Below are 25,625 nucleotides of genomic sequence, written 5' to 3'. Positions count from 1 at the left end.
TTGATGCCTTGTGCCAGGCCATGGGCACCATGCTTGTTGTGAAAGTGAAAGTGTTAGTCACTCAGTCCTGTCTGACTCTTTGCGAGCTCATGGACTGTAGCCTGCCAGGTGTCGCTGTCCATGGAATTGTCCAGGCAAGAATACCGGAGTGGATTGCCAGGCTCTTCTGGAGGGGATCTTCCTGACCTAGGAATCAGACCTGTGTCTCCTGCATCGTAGATGGATTCTTTACCATCTGAACCACCAGGGAAGTCCACGCTTGTCATAAGGGACTCTGTTTCATTCTAGCAGCAATTCCATGAGGTTTTGTGTATATTAACTTATTCAGTTCTCAACAGCAATTCTATGAGACACATCATAGATGAGCAAACTGGGGCTCAAAGAGATTCCCTAATTTGACCAAAGAGAAACAGTAAGAGAAAAGTCTTCATTCTTTCTCTGTCATTGTGCTTTCTTGATAGAGTATCCCTGGCCCATATTCAGAGCCTTGAAGAGCCTCATTTTTAAACAGAATTAAGTCACACCGCTTTTCATACTGTTCATGGGGTTCTCAAGGCAAGAATACTGAAATGGTTTGCCATTCCCTTCTCCAGCAGACCACATTCTGTCAGATCTCTCCACCATGACCCGCCCATCTTGGGTTGCCCCACGGGCATGGCTTAATTTCATTGAGTTAGACAAGGCTGTGGTTGGAAGGAATGATGCTGAAGCTGAAACTCCAGTACTTTGGCCACCTCATGTGAAGAGTTGACTGATTGGAAAAGACTCTGATGCTGGGAGGGGTTGGGGGCAAGAGGAGAAGGGGACGACAGAGGATGAGATGGCTGGATGGCATCACTGACTCAATGGACATGAGTCTGAGTGAACTCCGGGAGTTGGTGATGGACAGGGAGGTCTGGTGTGCTGCGATTCATGGGGTCGCAAAGAGTCGGACACGACTGAGCGACTGATCTGATCTGAAGCCACACTGCTTAGTCTGGTTTCTCATCCTAAGGGACATATTATGTACAAACATGAGAGAAACAGTGATAGAGCAATGGGAGTGGGAAATAAAAGCTGAGAAGGAAAGTAGGAACTCACCCCCACCTCCCCGCAAACAAAAACACCTAATAAAAAGCACCTAAGAACTCAAAAAGCATAGCTATGCAGTAGAATAGAACAGTTTTCTGACAAAACATACGACTCTATGCAAAGCTGAGATAATTGGTATATTTAATATTTTATTTTTCATATATTCTGTAATACAGGAGGAACATAGTACCTGAAAGCTATTCTGCACAAAGATCATCCTAACTCCTCCCCAAGGGCTCTGAATGGATGAGGTGTTTGTTTGTTTTTGTTAATTACTTAAGAATCTAGTAGAAGACTTACAAACATGATTACTAAACTGAGGCCCCTCAGAATATGCAGAATATGCAATATCCAAATTCAGAGCTTGTTTTTTGTTTGTCTAAGTAAAAGCCAAGAATAGACTTAACAGCTACTTAGTTATTGATATGCCTTGAAATATTTTGCTAGAACAATGTAGAAGTAGAATTGAAACATCAACCAAAGCTTTGTGTGTTACTGTGGTTTCAGTTGAACACCGCACTTTGTATACACACAGTTTCTGTGGTTTAACTTTAGGCTGTTCTCTGTGGTCTTCCCATAGAACAGGAATGCGTCAGCAGCACAGCTCCGCTTCCTGTGTAGGCTGGAAACTGTTAACTGCGACGTTTGGAGATCGTCTCCGAGAGTTCTCTGCCATATGTTAAACTAAACTCGATACGAAAAATCATATCAGTTTCCAGTTTCCCAGAGCATTAAAGAGGTAAAAAAAAGAGCTCAAGCTTTATAAATATAAAAAGCATCTGTCTGCACAGGAAATTCTACTCTGTTATTTTGCAAATGATCCCTACTTATATTTACAAGAGAAATCAGATCTGATGAAGCATATAGGAAGTAACGCACCATTTTGTTCAGAATTTTTAAATATATATTCATAACTCGGAATGGCTGGCTGGACTGTGAACTAACCAGCATTGAACAGAGCTCTCAGCAGCGCTGCCCAGCATGCTCTTAAGCATTTATGTTTCCAAGAGAAAGGAGATGGAATATTTTGATAGTGTGCTACTAACTTAAACATTTCTATCAGATGTCATTTTTGTTTAAATGCTCCCACCACTCTTCCCAATTCAGGAAGAGCATTCACAAAATGTTTGGCACAATTTTTGTTCTAATTTTTTACTTCTCCTTGACTCTCTGAGCCTTGAAAGAATTCTCTTCATAGTCACCCAACCAGTTGCAGATATCCTTGAGTTCATCTTCAGTAACCTTCTTGAGAAATCCCTTTCTGTGACTTCCTCTCCACTTGCCTCCACATTGTCACCTCTGGTTTTGTCATTTCTTATGCTCTGACCCATCATTCCCTCATAAGACTGACAGCTGAAAACTGTAACTAGAACCCTGGCCATTCGTCAAGTCTACAGAGAACTTCACGTTGCCCTTATAATACTCCATATCTTACCAGCAGTCCTTTCCGGGTATATATGTCTCTACACCCACTGACTCACTTCATCAATTCAGTGCTCCAACATTTAGGCTTGATTTCAGATTGTTTTCTTGCCTCACAGAAAGTACTCAAAGACGTCCACCAAAATATTGGTGCCTTACTGCCTCTTTTGTAATCTAAAAGCCTATCCATGTCAGTTTTACCAACTGAACTCTATTTAACCATGAAACCATAAACATTTTCTTCCATTTTTTTTCTTTTCCCTATCTTTATCTTGCCTCTTTTGACTCATTGTTCATTCTTTTACTAACTTAAGGCTCCTCTTGCTCTAGGTATCATTTATTTCCCTTCTTTTTTCCAATATCATTTGTTGTTAATTCTTACTCATCCATCACCAAGTTTTGCCCACTTTTACTACTTTCTCTTGTTTATAAGTTGCTGTCTCTTCTGCTAAGCTTTCACTTGCAGTTCCATAAATCAGCAGTCCCCAGCCTTTTTGGCATCAGGGACCAGTTTTGTGGCAGACAGTTTTTCCACAGACCAGGATGGGAGGCAGGTGGTGTTTGGTTTTGGTTTCGCTCGTCTCCTGCTATGCAGCCCAGTTCCTAACTGACCACAGACCAGTGCTGGTCCATGCCCCGATGGTTAGGGCCCCTGACCTAAATAATGCTGAAAAAATATATTAATCTCTCAGTGTAGTCCTGATGCTCTAGTCTGAAGATGAAAAAATAGCACCACTTCCCCACAAGAGTCAGAAGGAGGGTACTCATGGTACATCAATAATTTTTATTAAAGAAAATTTCTAATTTTCTAACTCCCTCAACCACTTCACTATTTGTCTCTTTCATATCCTATTCTGTGTCCACCTAAAAAGAGTGTACTGTAATTCAATTCAATTCTGATGTTAACTGCTTATATTAGCATCAGACTTCTCAGGTTTAAGGTCCTGGTTCCCAAGAAAACTGCCTTTACCTCAGATGCCAGCCCCAAGTGGCTGAGGGATCCCCCAGGTCTCCTGGTCACAAATTCAGGCTTTCCCCCATCCCCTCAGGTTGCACAAGTTGCTAGAATGGCCCACAGACCTCAGGAAAGCACTGCCATTATGATTCTAGTCTTATTATACAGGATACACAGAGCGCAGGGCCTGGGGAAGAACACAGCACTTCTCTGCCCCTCATGGTGAGGCCAGGCCACGTCAATGTGTTCACCAGCCAAGAGGCACCACTGGCCTTCAGCGTCCAGGGTTTTCATTGGGATTCCATTACATTAACATATTTGATTAAATCACTGGCCACATGCAAACTTAATTTCCAGCCCTCTCTTTCCTCCTTTCCTTCAGAGAAGCTCAGTTTGATATCATGTAGGTTAAAGCTCCAATCCTCTAATTACATGATTGCTCTTTCTGGCCTCAGTTCAGTTCAGTTCAGTCGCTCAGTCGTGTCCAACTCTTTGCGACCCCATGAATCGCAGCATGCCAGGCCTTCCTGTCCATCACCAACTCCCGGAGTTTACCCAAACTCATGTGCATCAAGTCGGTGATGCCATCCAGCCATCTCATCCTCTGTCGTCCCCTGCTCCTCCTACCCTCAATCCCTCCCAGCATCAGGGTCTTTTCCAATGAGTCAACTCTTCGCATGAGGTGGCCAAAGTATTGGAGTTTCAGCCTCAGCATCAGTCCTCCCAATAAACACCCAGGACTGGTCTCCTTTAGGATGGACTCGTTGGATCTCCTTGCAGTAGCCGATCCCTATTCTGAGGCATTAGCATAAGCTATGTAGGGCCCACTGTGAGTCACCTCAAAAGCATAAACTGTTAGGACTCACCATGAATAACAAAGACCTTCTATCACTAGGGAAATTTTATGGGTTCAGAGTTTTCCTCCCAGGAACCAGGGACAAAGACCAATCAAATTCCTTAGTAACAACAATCAGTCCTCAAGACGGTGAACGGTCAAAGATTTGTTACTACTTCCCATACAAGACAAGTGGTCCAGGCCCTCACCCTGAAATTTAGGATTCAATGGCTTTTATCTTGGGCCCTCAGTTGAAACTGAAACTAAAATAACTGCATTTTCACATCCTCTTAATTGTTCATTGGCTAAGCTGCCTGATGATACAAAAGTCAACAGATCTTGACTTCTATGTTTGTCAGGCTGGGATAAAGGAATCTGGGCTGAGTCTGGAGACCCAGAAGCCTTGGCCTCAGTCTACGTGGATAGACTACAGAGGCTTTCACACAAATGGGAGGTCCTACAGTTACCCAAGGTCGTCAAAGGGTGGCTAAGGCACCTCCTCACTCACAGAACCTCTGTCCTGGTTAGAGTTTTGCACCTCTCTCTCCCTCTTCTTTCCTAACAAAGCCCTCTCATAAAACTAGTTCTAAAGAGAATGCACGTGACACAAAAAAAGTTTAATGAATTGTTTTGCTACGCTTATTATTGAAAAAGAAAATGAAACCTTTAAAAAAAAGTATTCATCTTCTCTATGATGACTAATTTTACAAATTCCATGGTAGGCCAAGGCATACAAATATTTGGTAAAACATTATTCTAGATGTTTCTGGGAAGATATTTTTTAGATGGGATAACATTTAAGTTAATAGGTTTACTAAAACATATTACCCTTCAGTAATATGGGTTGGTCTCATCTGATCACTAAAGGCCTGAACAGAAAAGACTGACCTCCCCAGAAGAAGAGGAAATTCTGGCATACCCAACTACTATATATATATATATATATATATATATATATATATATATATCTGAGTGTTAGGTCTCTTTAGTTATGTATGACTCTGTGCAACCCTATTGGACTGTAGCCCACCAGGCTTCTCTGTCCATGGATTCTCCAGGCAAGAATACTGGATTAGGTTGCCATGCCCTCCTCATACATATATATATATATATATATATATATATATACACACACACACACACACATATATATATACAATACACAAACATACACATATACATACATCCTGTTGGTTATATTTCTCTGGATAATCCTAACTAACACACTCTTATTAATAATACTGGGTAATAATACAAAATATCAAGTGTCCATAACTGATCAGTATAATGTGCTTTTATTCTACATATATCAAAGAAATAAACTGTGGTCTGCATTCTCACCTGTACCCTCTGACCATGGAAGTTAAATGGTTACAGACCATCCCTGCTGCTGCTGCTAGGTCGCTTCAGGCGTGTCCAACTCTGTGCGACCCCATAGAAGGCAGCCCACCAGGCTCCCCCGTCCCTGGGATTCTCCAGGCAAGAACACTGGAGTAGGTTGCCATTTCCTTCTCCAATGCATGAAAGTGAAAAGTGAAAGTGAAGTCGCTCAGTCGTGTCTGACTCTTAGCGACCCCATGGACTGCAGCCTACCAGGCTCCTCTGTCCATGGGATTCTTCAGGCGAGAGTACTGGAGTGGGGTGCCATTGCCTTCTCCCTAGGCCTTTACATTTTCCATGAAGTACCTTCTCTATCAATCTTTTTTCTGCATTCTTACTCAATTGGCTAATGAAATGAGGCACAAATAAGTCAGACTTGTATACTTGACTTCAGGGACAGTAAATGTGAATCACCAAATTTCTGTCCAAAATATCCTATTGGTTCCTTATGTTTCTTAAGAAGTAACAATGCTAAAGAAACACATAATGTGAAATAGCCATTCAATTACATTTCTAAAGAACATTAAAATATAATGGAAATAGATGCATATGCTAAAGTATATTTGTAAATACCTGTTGAATTTCAAGGAATATTTTAGGTGTTTTATCATTTTTATTGAATATTCTAGAATGGATTTTACTTCATGTATGTATGCAGACTAAAACATTTGTAATAGTTTCTATTCATTGTAATTACTTATAAACAAGAAAAGCTTACTTTAATAGGAAATCAACGACCAACATTAGCATAATATGTAAGACTTCAAATGATAAATCCTGTCAATTAAAGTCAATAAGTATAAGAGTAAATCAAAATGATAAATAATTGTATTATATTTATTATAAATTATATATTTGTATACCATATATAATATGTGTATGTAGATATATAGATCTATAGATACAAAAACTTTCTAAGATATTGTTGCTTCTTATTAACTGGTTTTTTAATACCATTTAGAATTTAAAAGCAGCAGATATGATAACTTTGGAAGGCAAGGAAAGTTAGCTGAACTAATTTTTACATGAGTGTACTTGTTTATAGCAAGTTTATTCTGAAATTAGAGTTAACAAACCTAACAATTTTGAGCATTCACTCACTCTACACCTGTATGATTACTTGGCCTCATATTAAAGTGGCTTTTAACTTCATTTTCTGTGAATTCCAAAAAAGCTGTTAATTCTAGAAATACTTATTTTTGTATAGTTTCTTTTTAATTTAGTAATAATAATGTTAATATTATTGTTGCTTCTATTTTTTATGTGTCCAACATTTATCTAAAGTTGAGCAGCCTTACCTCCCAGTTTATAGTGATACCAGTTTGTGTATAAATAGGGAAGATTTTCACTGATACAGATAAGCTTCAAGACATACAGACACTCAACAAGAAAGCCAAAATCTCAAGAGTGTACACACATGCGCCACACACACACACACACACACCCCTACCCATTTATCCTCTGTTTACAGAATGATAGACCAACGATAGACAAATGAGTTCATTTTTCAGATAGAGTTAACTTATTCAGAGAGGTGAGTTCATTTTTCAGATAGAGCTCTTGTTCACATATCATTTTAAAAAACAGAACTGAAGTCTTGCTAGATACAGTAAACCTTTCCCTGCCTTCTAAATCAGACTGCTCTAGACATGATTTGCTTATCTCCTTGTTCTCTAATAAAACTGACATCCACAAAGCACAGGTTGCTTTACATTGAATGGTTCCAGTCATTATACTAATGTTCATATATCAGCATTTTGTAGGGGTTTTTTTCTTCATCTTCAGAAATGTAACTTAAGATATTAGCCATTTCTGGCTGCTCTTCTCTGCCAGATATGTCAGTGTAGTGCAGTGTGAGGGAGTCCAGGCTTCGCATCCAGATAGGCCTGAATTTAGATCCTGACTCAGCTGTCTCCTAGCTGTCTGGTTTGTCTGACTGTAAAATGGGGATCATAATATCCAGTTCCTTATGAGTGATGAGATTACAAATATATAAGAGCTGCCACATTGAGCATTCAATGTATGTGTTCCCTGCCACCACCCTCAACAACACTCACCCTGGAAACTTTGCACCAGGTTCCGCTTCTGACCTCTTCCTTTTTGTCATCCATGAACTAAGCATCTACACAATCAAAAAGGTCTGAATTATGTCTGAACCAAAAGTCAATGATAACAGTTGAAATATTTATTCTGCTGCCCCTCAGAAGCTTCTGTCATGTCCTACTCTTTGCAACTCCATGGACCATAGACCGCCTAGCTCCTCTGTCCATGGCATTTCCCAGGCAAGAGTACTGGAGTGGGTTGCCATGCCCTCTTCCAGGGGATCTTCCCAACCTAGGGATCGAACCCATGTCTCCTGCATCTCCTGCATTGTAGGCAGATTCTTTCCCATTGGGCCACCGGGAAAGGCCTTATTTACTCTAAGTGTACGCTATTAGCAGAATAAAGAATGTAAGTCAAAGAACCAATCAGTTTTGACCTTTAAGTAGGTAATATTTGAGACTGTCCTTGAAAGGTGGATAGAATTTAGCCTGAAAGACACATAGGTAGAGAAGCATTCTTTACAGAGGACAGGGATATTAGCCCTAGAACACAAGCATTTGCAGAATAAGGAGTAATTCCATTTTCTCCTTAGAGAGTGTATGTGGGGGAAGATAAAACTCAAGAAGGAATATGGGCCTGCTTCATCACGGATTCTGAGTGCCAGGTAAAGGAGTTTAACTTAGTAGAAAATATGGAGTTATTATTATTTTCTAAGCAAAAGAGTTTTGCTTTAGGAAGATTTTTCTGGTGCGAGCATATGGGATATGGGCTTCCCTGGTGGCTCAGATAGTAAAGAATCTGCCTTCATTGCAGGAAACCTGGGTTCTGTCCCTGAGTCAGGAAGATCCCCTGGAGGAGAGCATGGCAGCCCACTCCAGTATTCTTGCCTGGAGAATTCCATGGACAGAGGAGCCTGGCAGGCTACAGCCCATGCAGTAGCAAAGAGCGGGACATGACTGAGCAACTAAACGCAGCACAGCACATTTGGGATATAACAGAGCTGGGAGAAATAAAAGGGAGGAGATCATTCAGGAAGTTATTAGAGTGGTTCAGGCAAAAGTAGCAAGGCCTCACTCTTACACATTGCTAGCAGGAGTGTAAATTAGTACAATCTCTGTGAAAGGCAACTTGGCAATATCTATCAGTATTACAAATGCACATATTATTTTCAGCAATTGCCCTTGCAAGAATTCATGCTTAGATATACTTGCAAAAAGGTGAACTGATGCACACACAAGGTTATTCATAGTATCATAAAATCACAAGGACTTACTGGATAAATTGGAGCAATCCGTACAACAGAATTATAGCACCTCTATGCAATAAGAAAGAGGAAGTCCCTTTGTGCACACATGCTGAACAGTTTCCAAGATTTAAGCTTAAAAAACTCAAGACATAAAATAAAACCATGTGTTCAGTTTGCTTCCATTTGTGTTTTAAAAATAAAAAAGAAGAGGAGTATATACATATATACATGGTTTTGTATACATATAATATTTCTGGAAGAACACCCAAACCAGTGATACTGGTGGCTTCTTTGGGGAGGGCGGTGGGAGGGGGGTTCAGGATGGGGAACACATGTACACCCATGGTGGATTCATGTCAATGTATGGCAAAACCAATACAATATTGTAAAGTAAAAAAATTAAAAAAAAAAAAAGAATTGAGTGGCTGAAGGACAGGAGGAAAAAGAGTTTTACTGTATACCTTCTCATGCCTTTAGAATTTTACATGAAGCAATATTACCTAACCAAAGTAGGTTTTAAAAGAAGTGAGGCCTAAAGTCAGAGGGGTAGCTATAAGGTTAGAGAGATAATCAGAAGTTGGTAGTGATGGATAAAGTTTTATAAAGGAAGAATGTACACATCCAAGAACAGAAATACACCTAGTGTTAGTTTGTGTGTTTAAGCAAAGAAAGAAGAAATCATGCATTGCAGCCTGAACCTTTGGGAAATATAATTACCATCCCATCTTTACAGACGAAGCACCTGAATACCTGGAGGTTTACTGCTTCAACCAAACTAACACAAACGAGTGTCATAGTAGAGTTTTAAATAAAGCTGTAAGTGGAAGCCATATTTATAAAAGTACAGAAAATTCCCTTCATGGTTGGAAAGGAAGCCTGCCCTCCTCCCCTCTGCCCAGTTATCTACCAAATAAGGTAAATTATCTTATTCAGCATGCACTATTCCCTAGACATTGGTGCTTAATGAAACTGTTTATTAAAACCCTTAAAATTCTTTCAAAATTCTGATCTGTATGAGGTCTATCTGATGATAATGATGATATCCAATCACATTGTTGACCTCAGTAGAAATTAGAATCTACATTTCAAACTTCATAACCTCATTAAATCTCCTGGTACCTCTTATGTGTAGTTCTGAGTAGCTCCTACTATGTGAAAGGGTTGACAGTTTCAGAAAAGAAACATTTTAAAACTTCACTTCTTCTTAAACTTATTTACCTAATTCTTCAGATAATTCACTTTTAGAAACTATAACTCCTTATTACATAACAGTATTACTTACAGACTTTTACCTGTAAATAAGTTATTTTAGAGGACTTATAACTTACAGCAATAATAAGAAATAAATCAAATGTGGGGTTCCTACTACAGACTTTTTAAAATAGATGCTTGGTTTATTTACAATCTTTTATGCCCTAGTCACCTTTTAGAAACCTCTAACATAGTATTAATACTACAGTTTAAAGACACCCTCCGAACTGCCAACATCTTTGGCAGTAGGAGCTGTGCTAACTCATAAGAGTTTGGATTCCTTTCTATTTCTTCTCCTCACCCATTTCTTTTAGTTAGCCCTTCTAGTTAGCTTAGTTTTAATTAAGTTTCATATAGCACCTTAGCTGATTCTTGTATCTGGTTGGTCTCCTTCAAAGCCCTGAAAAGAACTAATTCACTTATGCTACATTGTGCTAAACTTTCTTAAAATACCTTTTTCTTTTTGTCAGAACCAAGCTATGGCCTGTGTAGGCCCAGTCCAGCCCTGGCATTTTTCCTCCCATTGAAGGTATAGAGAGCCTTCGCAGGTAGCTCTGTGGTAAAGGATCTGCCTGCCAATGCAGGAGACCTGGGTTTAATCCCTGGGTTGGGAAGATCCCCTGCAGTAGGAACTGGCAACCCACTCCAGTATTCTTGCCTGGAAAATCTCATGGACAGAGGAGCCTGGCGAGCTACAGCCCATGGGGTCGTGAAGAGCTGGACACATCTGAGCACTGCAGCAGCAGCAGTTTATTCTTTAGCATTGTTCTTTCTTATCCTCTGAGTCCTCACCCTCTACTTAAATTTCTGTGCAAAATGGAGACCCAAAATCTGTCAACATTTTACAAATCACTTTATTAGAGGGACTGCCTTAAATAAGTAAAAAGAAAAATTTTTAATGACTTTGAATATATAGAAACTTGGCAATTAGTTCCTAGCTTTTAAAAACTAGCTTTTCTGTACAAAATAAATATACTTATTTGATATGGTTATTTTTGCCCCCAGGGTGAATTCAGCTTTATGAGCAAATATAATTAATTAAAATCTCCTGATGATGAAGCTGATCTTTGTGATTACCTAGAAATAATTCATTCACATATGAGCCAAAATCAAATTTTTATGTAGGTACATTTACTTTGAAAGCTTGTTTAAAATTCTGTCAGGTTTTTTCCATTGAAACACCTTAAGGGATGTTTAATTTCATCTCCTCTCTACGTCTTCATTATGCCATAGAAAACTAAGAAGCAAAATGTTTTCTGCTGGGGGTGGGGGGGGGTGGAAATTTCATTGCAAAACTGAGTATAACTTTTATACTACATTGCTGCTTAAATAAGGATTTCTCTTAATTAATCATTTTTAAATTTATGATAAGCTGTAACTATTCATTATCCTGTCACTTTGTAAGTCTAATAGAACGAGAACAGCTGTCCTTCTAGTCTCTGAATAAGTAAGAGTCTTTCAGAGTGATGCAGAGACAATATCAGAACAGCATGCCCAGGGTACACAACGCAGAATTCACTGAAAATTGGTGATATGAGAGCTGGAGACACTTGTGTGTGTGTAAACATTTGTTCAGCAGCTGAAGTAATGGCAGTACATTAAACCAATAGAATTACTACTTCTGGCACCTAACAGAAATGTTAATTGATCATCAATCATTAGCTTGTAATAAAAGGGCTGAACTTTCAGTTCTGAATGTATAGCCAGAAAAATTAAGTGAGAGACATTAATGTTATAAAAAAGAAAAATGTTCCAGGCTAAATTGCTTTAAATTACATTGACCTCATCACTGTACCTTTGAAACCTGTCCCTAATTGAGAGCAATTGATTTACCATTCCAGCTTTCCTGTAAAATCTATCAGATCCCAAATTCAAAATATTAAGGGCCCTTTGCCAAATTATTCTGCAGCTGAGCTTTCCTTTGAGATTCTTAAATGATGACCAAGGCACAAGCCAGGTAGAAAAACAATACTCAATGAATTTAAGCCTCAAAAATGAGTGACATCTTTTTTCTCCCACTGGACAGGGTGATAAGGTCAAGGAAAATAATTTTTAGCATAAAACAGCACAAAAATATGGAAGATACTAGCACCAAAGTGAGCTGTGCCTGGGACCACCATGATAAAATGATCAAGTTTCCGGAAATGAAGGAGAATTTGTGAGGAAGATTTCTGGAGAGACTTGTGCTATGCAGTGAGCATGGCCCCACCACTTTCTGCCTGCGGGAGAGCAGAGGGTGAATGACCTGCTGCTCATCTCAGCTCTGCAGTGAGGGCCACTGAAACGATAAGAGAGCTTGCTATGGCTTCCCTGCAGAAAACAGACATTTGGGGCTACAGTCTGCCTCATGACTCATAAAACTAAACCATGAGAGAGATGTTGGCTACAATTGTCTGTTACATGTGGTTCTGGGTCGTTGCTACTGTCTGAAAGGGTTGACAGTTTCAGAAATGTAACATTTTAAAACTCCAGTTCTTAAGCTGATTTACCTAACTCCTCAAATAATTCACTTTTAGAAAATATAACTCATTGCATAACAGTATTACTTATAGATTCTTATATATAAAGAAGTTATTTTAGAGGACTTAAAGAGGAGGAACACACGCCTAAGAAAAATGTGCCTTCTTTTCCAAAGTCAGGTCAAAGGCCTCTAACTCTCAGGGCCCAGATGTGGAATTCTTAGTAGGAATATTATCTGGGAATCCTTTTAAAGGGACTCCACTAAAGACTGAGCCTCATAAAGGAAACTGCATTGGTGGGGCCTGGAAGAGGTATCACCAAAGATCTCGAATGACTTAAGCATATTCCATTTTATGACAGTGTCAACCACGGAATAATTCTCTGACTCCCTTTCCCTCCTTCATGTCCATGTCCCAAACACTAAGGGATAAGAAATGTCAGCTAGCAAGATGAAGAATAAAATCACCCACTGGAGAAGAATCAATCAGGCTCTCTTCCCAGCCTCTCTGGCAGATCCTCTCCTGTACCAGGTTGCAGCTGAGAGAAAGGAGATTTAATATGGCATCAACCTTGGAGTTTTGCTTCTTTTCTCTGAACAAGGAGATTTAAACGAGTAAATCAACACTGTGCTAGCAACTTAAAGCTATATGAGAGTTATCTATTCACTAAAGAAACTAGGGAGGGCATGCTGCCTGCCCCAGCCTCATCCAGAGATAAGGGGAAACCACCCACACTGAGTAAATGTTAAAGAGACAGTGCAAAAAAGCGATAAGGTTACTTTAATGAATGTATCCCATGAATCTGAAATGTTTCCTGTGTGAGTTACACAATGATTTTTTAAGACCGCAGATATTATGTTTGCAGTTGCTTACCTTTGACAAGGCATTTTCAATGGAATGGTGGGAACAAACTCCAGATTACAAAAGACTAAAAAGTGAACAAAAATGAGATATGAAAGCACCTATTACACTGCTCCTTTAGAGACCCTGGCTAGGAAGGATAAGGTCTAGAAAATAAAAAAGCTCCAGAGAGAGCCTAAGGTGAGAGAGCCTCAAGCATGTTTTCAGGTATTAGGGAAGGAACAGTAGAGCAGATTAAAAATAGAGGGAAACAGAGGGATAAGTGATAGAATGAGATTTTAGGAGTTGAAAGGGGGTAAAAGGCACTCGGAGATATACTGGGTCTTGAAAACAAAATGGAACACTTCTGTCTGACACTGAAGGCGTCAGGAGGAATTTTATAAGACAAGTATCTACAGAGAGGGTAGGAGTTGAAAGAGTTCCTGCCTTATGACCATTGCTTCTCCATCAATCACAAGATGACGAACTAGGTAGATGAGGGAGAGTGGAGACTGAGAAAAAGCCCTTAAGAGAAGAATGAGAGTTTGAAATAGCTGCTGAAGGTAACTGAAGAGTGAAGAGATAATGAATAAAGCGAACATCAGTAGAGGATTCCATAGAAATTGGACCCTGTGCCTCTGTGACCTGGATAGCTCCCACTGTATATTTTTTCTCTAACTGTGCTGAACATCCACACATGGGAATGGAGAAACTGAATGGAAAATTGATGGAAAGTCTCAGACCTGCAGACAATAGAAAGCAAAATGATGGTTGGGAATCTGAGCTGATAGTGGGAGAGAAGTTCAAATTACTGACCATAGAATTTTGCCTCGTAAAGGAAGTAATCAGATGAACACTGACAGATGCAGAAAAAAATGAAGGGATTAAAAAACTAGAGATATAGATAAGGTTGATGAGCTGCTGGAAGGAAGCTATAAACGAGAATTTATGTTCCTCCAAACCCATAGTAATATAACAACAAAAACAATAACAAATGGCTATCAGATATTAAGCAATTGGTGTTTCCCAGGTGGTGCTACTGGTAAAGAGCCCACCTGCCAATGCAGGAGACATAAGAGATGCAGGTTTGATCCCTGGGTTGGAAGGATACCCTGGAGGAGGGCATGGCAACCCACTCCAGTATTCTTGCCTGAAGGATCCCATGGACACAGGAGCCTGATGGGCTATAGTCCACAAGGTTGCAGAGAGTCAGACACGACTGAAGCGACTTAGCATGCAGGCACACAGTAAGTAGCCTACATGTTTTATTACATTTAATCATCAGAACAACCCTGTGAGGTAGTTGCTATTTTTCTATCCCCTTTTTTCCTTTCATATAAGTAAATTAAAGTACTGACAGTTTAAATAACTTGCTAAGATCAAAGAGCCAATATGTGGTACAGCCCACTTTCTTAACCACCATGCAGGCTAAAGTCAAAGACCTAAAGATACCGTTAATTTACGAAGGAAGGAAGTTTCACAGGAAACAGAAGGGAATGGGCAGTAAAAAATAAGTGAAGAATGGGTGGGCAGAGTTCGGGGGAAGAGTACAGAGTAAACGGGGATAAAGCTGGAAGAGACAAGAATAAATCTTTGAGGAGGCTCACAATTTGAATGGTGCTAAAGGATTACCAGTTCTTCCCTGGTAGCTCAGCAGTTAAAGCATCTGCCTGCAATGTGGGAGACCCAGGTTCGATCCCTGGGTTGGGAAGATCCCCTGGAGAAGGAAATGGCAACCCACTCCAGTATTCTTGCCTGGAGAATCCCATGGATGGAGGAGCCTGGTAGGCTACAGTCCACGGGGTCACAAAGAGTCAGACACCACTGAGCTACTTCACTTTCACTTTCAAAGGATTACCAGAATGAATGGCACTGAGAAAAATAACTGACCCTAGACTGCCCAGCTTTTTAAGTAAGATTATTAGTGCCAACACAAGGAGTATACTATATGTAGTAAACTCCAGGAAGTTCAGAAAATAAAGTTGAAGAGACCTCATGCCAGCCCCCAAGGAACTGACAATCTAGACACAAATAAAACAAGTATTTTTTAAAAGCATAATACAAGTCAGAGTTAAGAAAATGTCAGAAAGACTAAACTGTAATCAACTCTGAGGCTCAAATTTTTGAAAGACTGCATTTACCTGGAGAGATCTCAAAATTAGCTGTAACCCTCTGGATACGCAGGATGGACAAGTGGAAAAGTGAGGCAGTGTTTCTAAAGAAGAAACTGCATGGACTAAGCATAGAGGTAGGTGAGTCTGGGGAACACTGGGGAGCAGTAAGCAAGGCAGGCTGATTGGAAGAGTAACCTGGGATCATGATGTAATTTAGGATGGCATCCTGAATTTTATTTAATTCAGAAGGCAATGAGAAACTATTAGAGGGTTTGATGTGTGAAACTATGGGATTGGAGCTTTAGGCCCAGGGCCTCATTAGAAGAACCTTCTCCTCAGAAGTTTTAATTTATTTTCCAGAAACAGACATCCTCATGGAATGAAGCACCATCTTGACAGTGGTGAAACTCATATTTTCTTAGTAATAAGACTTCTACAGTTTGATCACTATCCTCTAGAAATGAACTGTTTTCTGTATTTTTTTCCCTAAAGAAGTTAATTACCTTATGCTTGTCCTCTTCCAGAAAATCTTTTAAATGCTATGATATAAAGTAAAAATGAATATGAAAAGCAGCCTATTAAATAGAGACATTATAAGGCAATGTGCATCTGAGGGGTACATGACAAAACAGAAGAATTTTGCTTTGGTTTAAAAACAAAAAACAGGATGGAAGGAGATTTAGGAACCAGTGGCATGTGTCCGGGTGGACCAGTTCTTTCTATCAGTCTTCTGTGGATCTCCACACATATGTCAGCAATGCAGAAGCCCTTCAAAAGCATGGCCAAGGGCACTCACCAAGTTGTTCTTTGTGTCATGGTTAGCTTTAAGTCATAACATCAAAACATATTCATAAATGTATCGTGTTTGTTTTTTAAACTTATTAAAAAAGAATCACTACAGAAAAGCTGATGGTTTCAATGAATAAAATATTTTCTGTGGGAATAAATAATGGGTCTGGCTGGTTTTCCTCAAATCATATTCCAGTGGCACCTGCATCTGAACACTTGGGGATGCTCCTCTAAACGTAGGTACCAGGCCACCCTCCAGACCAGAAAATCAGAATCTCTGAGTGTAAGGCCTGGCAATCTGAACATTTATAAACCTCCTAGGTGATTTGTATATATGCTAGGCTTTTGAATCTCTGATCATTTGGAAGGATGCCAAAACAAAACAGAACTGCTTGCCTAAAGGAGAGAGGTGGGAGGTAAGACTTTTTCATTATAAACTCTTTTGTGCCTCTTGAACTCTAAACTTTTTCACAAACAAGGCTCGCGAAAAATGAGCATCATATTTATATTTGCACCTCTATAGAACCAATCAGAGCATCTGGCAAATAGGATAAGAAAGTTGGTGGATTTGAACTAAGCAGCACCATCATAAATGGCATGCGTGCATGCTAAGTCACTTCATGGGCTATAGCCTACCAGGATCCTCTGTCTGTGGGCTCACCAGGCAAGAATACTGGAGTGGGTTGCCATGCCCTCCTTCAGGGGCTATTCCCGACCCAAGGATCAAACCCCATCTCTTACGTCTCCTGCATTGGCACCCGGTTTCTTTACCACTAGTGCCACCTGGGAAGCCCCATAAATGGCATAGCTTATAACAAATATAAGTATTGATAACATACTTTCTTTTCACCTAAATTTTGTCTCCCTTCCTCCTGACCTTCTCAAAACAGAGTAATTACTGCATTGTCAACTGCGTTTGCACCAAGACCTATGATTTGCTCCTTATTCTTCTTGGTAGTAGTTCATTCATCTCTTCTGCCTGGAACTTATCCGAGTCACATGGCTGAGGCTGGAAAGTGTAGATAAAACTTCCCATATCTTTCTCTTAGTCACTGTTTTACAACTGGTAACTGTTTGACAACTGGTAACTGTTTCGTTCTCATAAATGCCAGGATATATGATGTTTGGCATTCACCTTTTGCCTTTACAGAAAAAAAAAAAATTATATATAAGTATCTTGCTATACAAATATATGTTAATTGGGCTAAAATTGCTTTCAGCTGTTAATCAGATAAACTTTATGCCTTTGGTAATTTCCAACAATTTGAATTTTAAGCAGTCTTTTGAGTAACAACAAAAATTGCTTGCAGTATGCTTACAGCAAATACTGTTATAGAAATGCAGTTGCAACTTCCTTTGACATTTTCCTTCTCATTGGATTCTGTATCTATAGTAAACATAACTTATTTTGATACATTCAATCCTTGTTTAAAGCAAAACAAACAAAACCCCTCAGTTCTGAAACACTCTTAAAATTACAAAGGCATCTTCTTTAGGAAAAGATTAATATCTACTTTCCCTGAAATGGCAACCTTCTCAAACTCCTTCATTTCTTTCTAGTCTGTGCAGACACTGCTGTCACGTGAGGGATTGCCAAGAAGTAGAGTCACTAGAGTTGTCACAGATCAGGACAAAAGAAGAAATACTATTTGGAAAGCAAGCTAATTTTTGACCAAAACCTTCTCCTTATATAATCTGTTCCCACCTGTCCTGTTGCTTGTTGTGCATCCCTTCCTAACTAAAAAATAATAAAGAAAAGTTGGAGAAGCTACATGTTCATCAAAAAAAAGATATATACAACAGTATATGTGGCAAGAATACTATGATTTACCCCCTAGAAAAGAGTTTAAAAAGAAACTGAGCCGCTTTATGTCCTGATCAATTATATTCTTTTTATGAAGCACAAAACCAATCCCAGGCTCGAGTCCAAAGACGAGAATAGTGTCACGAGATGACAATCATTACAAAACCATCACTTTGACACAGTCCTTTTACTAATGGTACACTTTGCATTATGATAAAGTAGACATACAAAAAATAGAATTGAAACCTAGGAAACTTTCATTTAGGAAAGGTTCGCTGGTTGGAGGTTAAGTAGCTTTTCTTTTACAGGATTAAGTTCAACACCTTATAAGTATAACCTTAATTCTTGCCCATCAGGTTCAGTTTCAGCAAAAGCAATGTCAACAACCAGCGCATACTCACTTTGGGTCACTTCTGTTTCTACCAGAAAAAATACAAGTGAAAATGTGGCACTATGGTTTGAGTGTCACAGCATAAAGTGCTCTCCAGGGTTGAAAACAAATTCAAAGGGGTGTCAAATGCACTTGTGCCAGGAGGCCACACAGTATCTCTAAGTTTTTCATTTTCTGTTCAATGCAGATATTGTTCAAGTGAAATGCAGACACAGATTGTTTTGATAAATTTTTCCTAAAAATAAAGCAATAAATTTGAATTAGTGGCTAGCTAGGTTAACATATATATTTTTTACATTGTCTGAAAAAATTAGTAGAAAGGCAACATGGAATATTTTGCCATTGTTATTGGGCTACAATGAAAAATGTGGCATATAAAACACATAATGAAAGACTGCCTATAGTAGATATTAGAAAAGAACTTCCAAACTTAAGAATGATTTTCGTAAGTCTCTCAATAGCCTACTGTTTTGATGAATTTTGAAGGAAGAAAGGAGGGGGTGGGAAAAGTCAAACAATTGAAACTACTAAAAAAAAAAAATCATAATAACCAGAAGCTTAAGTTTTAAAAGTCTCATTTTTCCCAAATACCCTAAATGGTAAAAACCTCACCAGTCAGCTCCACAAGTGCAATGGTGTGCTGGTAGCTATTTAAAATCACCCTGAAAGTATTTTTGTCTGTAAAAGTTCTAAGATTTAAAATACAGTCAGGCAGCATGAATAGAAACACAAACATCCTTGATCATACTTGAAATTTTTCATGTTAAAATCTGTGTGATTTGTTCAATAGAATATAGGATATCACTGTTTCCTTTTATTCATAGTAATAAGTAACTATATTTCTCTGATACTCTATATCAAAATTTTCATCACTACCACTTTACCTCAATAAATTTTCTTAAGTATTTCTGTCTCTTAATGAATGAAGCCATTATGTTCATTATTATGATGATTAAAATAACTATTATTACTATTCATTCATATGACATTATAAATTTTAGGAGCATACTATTATCACATGAATTATTTTTATGATCTTTTTATAGCAGCATAAATGTCACAGTGGTTTTCACTGCCATTGAAAATCTCATGCAGAATTATTTCCATTTGTCAACACTAACCAAAAAAAACTACTTGCATTCTCTTAAAGTAACAGCTATAAAAATGCCCTTTCTATATTCCTTACCAATCTAATTAAACCTACAGAATTCAAATTTATTTCATTATAAAAAGTTCCCCATGTTTGCTATAATATTTTTTTCAATTTATGGATTTGATCTAGGACACCTGCTTGCATAGGAAAAATTTATTTTATCTATTGAAGCATTGAAAACTTTTCTTCGGGGTATTTGATACTGGAAATAGTAGACTCAATAAATATGGAAAAGACTTTCAGAGTATTATGGATGGAAAATAGTTGATAGTTATCTTAGTAAAACTTCAGTTGCTGGTCTTTTGTCATTATGGCCTCTGATAAATACATACCAGAGGATTTTCAGCTAATGCTAATAATGACAACTCATTGATTATTTATGTCCATTAATTTTATGTACTATGTTACAAACCAAATTAAGTTGACTGATATTACAAAATCCCACCCTCCTACTACCTCAAATTATGAATAGTTCACATATCAGAAAGCCATTATGTGTGAACATATAGGACATGTTATTCAGCATTGGTCTAGTTGTACTAACAGGGGCTATGGCAGCTGGACTCATTTTTTGTTATGAAATACATTAAAACCTCAGAAAAAATGCTCACCAAGTCTTACTAATAACACATCCTCCGTAGTGCATTAATACAGTGAGAATATCTGAGATATGTCCAAAATTCCAAAGCATTTCATGAACTGAAACCCTATGCAAAGAGTTCTTTAGAAAAACTAGCATTGCTATGGTTGCACTGCCCCCTAGGGTGAAAATAACCTGTGTTTATGCTGAAGTTCATTTGCCTTTTTCAGATCAGCATTTTCATGACCCATTTGTCTAACTACGGGAATGACCGGCTGGGATTATACACATTTGTCAACCTGGCCAACTTCGTGCAGAGCTGGACCAACTTGAGACTTCAGACTCTGCCTCCAGTGCAGCTGGCTCACAAGTATTTTGAGCTCTTTCCTGATCAAAAAGACCCTCTCTGGCAGGTAAGATTGGGTCAATAATTGGTATAATTAATTAATCCCACAAACATATGATCTATGAGTTAATACAAATCTGAAAAGTGAAGGCATCGGGTAGAGGTGGGGAGGAAATAATGTACATTTTGGAAATGTTAGTAGATTTGAGAAACTTCATAGTGGGCCAGCTTCTCTGTTCCCAGGCCCTTTAGAAACTATGAATGCTGAAAGCTCAGTGAGAGGGTCAGTGGATGTCATATTTTCAATCAGGAGTGAGGGATCAATTTGCAGATTGCAGTAGGTTGACACAACAGAAGATGGTTTTAGGCATGTGTTAGGCAGGGAGTCAGCCTTGAACACATCCGTATACCTCTCGTGACTAAACAACATTAAAGGGGCAGGTGAGGAGAGTTCACTGCTATCTGCCTCTGAACCACAGGGTCACGACAGCTGCATAATATAGGCAAAAGCATTAGTCAGGTATTACTTTGGATGTGGGGAAAATGTTTAGAAGCAAAATCACTGAGCTTCTTGAGAGAAAATGTCTCGTAAATAAGGCATATTCAAATGGTTCCAGGCATAACCCAGATTTCCAAGCTTACACTCTACATGTCCTAGAATTACAGAAACACACTTTGAGCTTGAATTGCCCACTGCACGACCCAGGGAAAGTAATAATCTTAGCAAGTAGCTGCATAGTGCCTGTCATCTGTCTGACCGAGTTCTTTACATATGCTCATCCATTCAGTCTTCACAGCTACCCTATGAGGTATAGTTCCTACCCCCCATTTTACAGATAAAGAAACTGGGGCAACACAGAGAGGCTGAGACACCTAAGCAGAGGCATACAGCTATTGTGTGACAGAATGGAAATGAATTCTGGGCCACATGGCTCCAGACACTGCACCCTGAATCACTGTTCTAAGTGAGAATTACTGACAGAGCTGATGGTATAATAATAACAATCTTCAGAAGTTGTTGTTTAGAAGTAGAACTCAGTAAATTCCACAGATTGAAGTTGCAGCAAGCTCTGCACTTATATTCATTTATCTGTGAACTTGAGCTAATTGCCTCATAGGCAAAAACAGATAACCCCAAGAAGAAACATAACTACATATTTTAGTAGGTTAAAGTCGGTGGTTGTAGAAATATCACTGCATACTATTTGGCAGTTAAGATTTTTAAAACATCCGCCTTTTTATCTTAACCACTACAGAACATCACCAAGTGTCAGCCACTGGAAAGATATGAAACTTTCCTGCTAATTGAACACCTTATTTTAAAATGGAAATCATTATTATTTCAGTTGAAACCACTTTTTTCCTAGAACAAGAGCCAAAAAAAAAAAAAACCCTCACCTTAGTCTTAAAATCTGTTGTTTATGCTAAATAAGCAGGTGTGTTTAACTACACATGTAGTATTAATTGAATAGAAATAGAGTGCTGTCCCATTTGCCTATTCCTGAAAAGTATTAAAAGGGCTGTAATTGTTTAGGTAATATGCAGCTAGCGGTTAAAATTAAGGATATTCTAGATGCAGTTTGCACAGTGAGTTTAGTTTAAGTACTATTGTCCAAAAGCAGATTCCCTAAGGTAGTAATTCACCCTCATTTTACCCTTTTGCAGAAATTTAGTGCTTTTTAGCATCATAGTTTGTAAAGTTATAGTTTTAGACATACAGCAGCTGAGAGGAATCTGCTGTCTCTTTAAACAGTATTATTATGACCAGATCCATCTCCTTTTGAAGCACAGCAGGAAAGCTCGAAGTTACTTAGAATAAAAATCTGACACCTTATATATTTCAGTGCTGAGAGTGTATCCTCTTCTAGGTTAGCAGGGCAAGCAAGCACAGCCTCTGCCCAACATGCTCACTATTTTAAAACTTAAACCACACACACACAATCAAGACATAGAACCGCCAATAGCAGAAAAAAATAATTAAACCCTCAGTGCTATGAAGCTGTTTACCCATAATGGAAATGTCTCCCCTCCCTCACCTCCTCAGTCAACACTCACCTTCAGGATGGAAAAGGACTTATTTGAAATCCTCCATGGATGCCACTTTACAACTTTCGTTTAAAAGAGGGAGCCACCATAACCTTGTTTCTGGGGGTGTCTTTTCAATGACAGAAGCTGAAAAACTCTAGCACACAATGGGCAGCCACAAAAAATATACAACTCTATTATTTTCTCCTGTTTAGAATCCTTGTGATGACAAACGCCACAGAGACATTTGGTCTAAAGAAAAAACCTGTGATCGCTTACCAAAATTCTTGGTAATAGGACCCCAGAAAACTGGTGAGAACTTTTTATGTTATAATCAACATGTATAAAAATCCTGATGACTAGACAGTGAATTCTTGCCACAATGACTTCTCAACTCCCTATAAATATTGATGAATGAATAACATTTTATTCTCTTTGTTGAGCTGAATTTTTTTTAAGTAAAAAGGATGAAAATAGATATTACATAGTTGGAATACCCAGCAGTCAATTTGGTGGCGAATGTTATTTTTTCCCAAAGATCCTAATTGAAAATTGCTGTTATTAACATTTCTAAAATCAAAACTAATCCTGTGTTTGAAGAGTGACTTACAAGATTTCATCAAATTTCAAGATGGACACATATAAGTACCTATAAATCTTCCAGAAATTTATCCTTTTCCTGACATCTTCCTTATACAGTTTATTTCTAAACTATTTCTTGCAGAAATGACTATTTTCCAAAAGTTTATAAAGGATGTTTGACAAGCAGAATTCCCAAGCATAAACAAAACTTTGTGTTACTTTGTGTTAAGAAAGATATTTATTCATACCCAGAAGAAATCTCTGGCACCTTTTTTTAAGTTGGTGTGCAATTTTTCCCATAAACTTCTTGTTTCTGTAAGAAACAGTATTAAAATGAAGCCCAGTGGAAGCTTTAAAAATGCCAGACATTCAAGCTGTATCCTGCATGATAAATTATTTGGGGCTCTTCGTTTCTAGCTTCACAGAGAGCAGCCATTTCATATCCCTTCTAAGGGGAATACATTTCCTTTCCTTATTTCTCTGGAAATAACTTGGGAGAATTCTATGTAATATACACAGTCAAGTTAAGCTATTCATTTTCTCTTAGTCCCATTTACAAATATCAATCTGAAAACAATAATAAATATGGCACGTACTTCTCTTATCCTTATTTATCTCACTTGTCCTTATTTACAGTCAAGAAGCAACTAGAAAGACATTCACACTAAAGTTTCTTTAGTGAACTCCCACTGTCATCCCATAGCTTTGTCATTAACGGTCGCATCTTCTCTCAGAAGCTTGGCAGATCAAGTTTGCCTCAGAAAGCCCTGCAGGATATACTTCCTCTTGTGTTGCGCTAGATATGCAGACATTTTAATGTCATGGTTACATGGCAGAATCATTACTTGTCATCTTCAGCTCAATTGGGTTTCCAAATGTTTATGTTACAATCTGTATATGACATTTACCTTTGGAAGGGAATTTTTAAATCCTTTTTATAGAAATTGAAATTTTCTCAGTTTTATAGAGAGATAATTTACATACAATAAAATTCACCAACTTTAAATGCATAGTTTTGTAAATCTTAGAAATTGTACACAGTGGTGTAACCACTACAACATTTAAGATTTAGAACACTACTGTTTCCCTGAAAAGTTTCTCCGCATCTTTTTTCTAGTCAGTTTTCCTTCCCCAATCCTTAGTCACAGAAAACCACCTTCTGGCACTGTAGTTTTGGCTTTTCTAGGATTTCACATAAATGGAAATATAAAGTATCTTTTGTGTTGGACTTCTTTCACTTAGCATATTGCTTTTGTATCTATTGATATTTTTTGAGGTTATTTTTTAAGTAGACAGACATAGCTTCTTGTATCAATTTCACAAAAATTATTTAGCTTTATTTTTAATCTTTAGTTTTGCCAAAAGTATTTTTCTGAATAATTTTGCATAAAGGTATAGTCATCTGGATATTCAAATATTTTTAGTGTTGAAACTAAAAACAGAAAACTTGAAGTTTTTTAAATTTTTGAATTCCTGGTTTTGTGTCTATGATTATATTGTTGAAATACACACACACACACGACAGTTTATTCAGACCCAAGAATATGAGTAGGTAAAGATAGAATTCAGAAACCATAACTTAATTTTTTGACCACTGATAAATTACAGTGTGCCTTTACTGACTAGGCAGATAATTAGGTTGTATTCATTTTTTTTTGCTTGTCTTATTAATGCTTATCATGCTATTAAAAGCAAGTAATATGATATAATACAATTCTTAAAAACAAAATTCAGAAAAGAATTTTATCAGTTGATCTCAGAAAGGATTACCCTGTTTTCTTCTTTCATATTGTAATAGATATTCTTTTTGTCTTTACAAACACTATATTCTGTTCAATTTTTTAAAATGCATTACTGAATTTTAGCTCAAAAAATGTTATTTTTTAAAAATACCTTACAATATTCAGATATCGAGCTTTTTAACTATTTTTAAATAGATTACCTCACTTGACCCTCATAAAGCCATGATAGCTAAGTATTTTCTCCCCCACTACACGGATAAGAACACTGACTCAGGTCATATATTTTTTGTTTAAGTTCAAACAGCTGGTAAGTGCTAGAAATAAAACTCTTGATCCTAGAAGTTATCGGACTCTGAAGTATGCTCTAGAAAGCTTTACTATGGCTTTCAAGTAATGGAACATTTTTTTTTCCCCAACAAGTTTTTGATTTTGTCCCATATTTCTTGTTAGTCAGAGATTCTTGAAGTGTGCTGAATCAAAAACTCTGGGATCAGGCCCAGCTCTGTTTTAATAGCCCTCTAGGTGAACCTGGGGCTTCCCTAATAGCTCAGTTGGTTAAGAATATTCTTTGGCTTCCCTTGTGGCTCAGCTGGTAAA

At 38.1% G+C, this 25,625-nt stretch overlaps 1 protein-coding gene across 1 annotated transcript in view; it reads left to right on the top strand.

Moving 5' to 3' along the window:
• Positions 1-25,625, top strand: part of LOC102269954 (bifunctional heparan sulfate N-deacetylase/N-sulfotransferase 3) — a 187,791-nt gene that overhangs the window by 124,929 nt on the left and 37,237 nt on the right. The window contains exons 7-8 of the mRNA XM_070372911.1: positions 20,564-20,746; positions 22,920-23,016. Coding sequence (XP_070229012.1) covers positions 20,564-20,746; positions 22,920-23,016 — 280 coding nt within the window. The remainder of the gene's footprint in view (positions 1-20,563; positions 20,747-22,919; positions 23,017-25,625) is intronic.

This window comes from Bos mutus, chromosome 6, assembly GCF_027580195.1.
Source record: "Bos mutus isolate GX-2022 chromosome 6, NWIPB_WYAK_1.1, whole genome shotgun sequence".
Taxonomy (NCBI): domain Eukaryota; kingdom Metazoa; phylum Chordata; class Mammalia; order Artiodactyla; family Bovidae; genus Bos; species Bos mutus.
The sequence above is the reverse complement of the archived record's forward strand: the minus strand, read 5'-3'. Positions and strand labels throughout refer to the sequence as shown.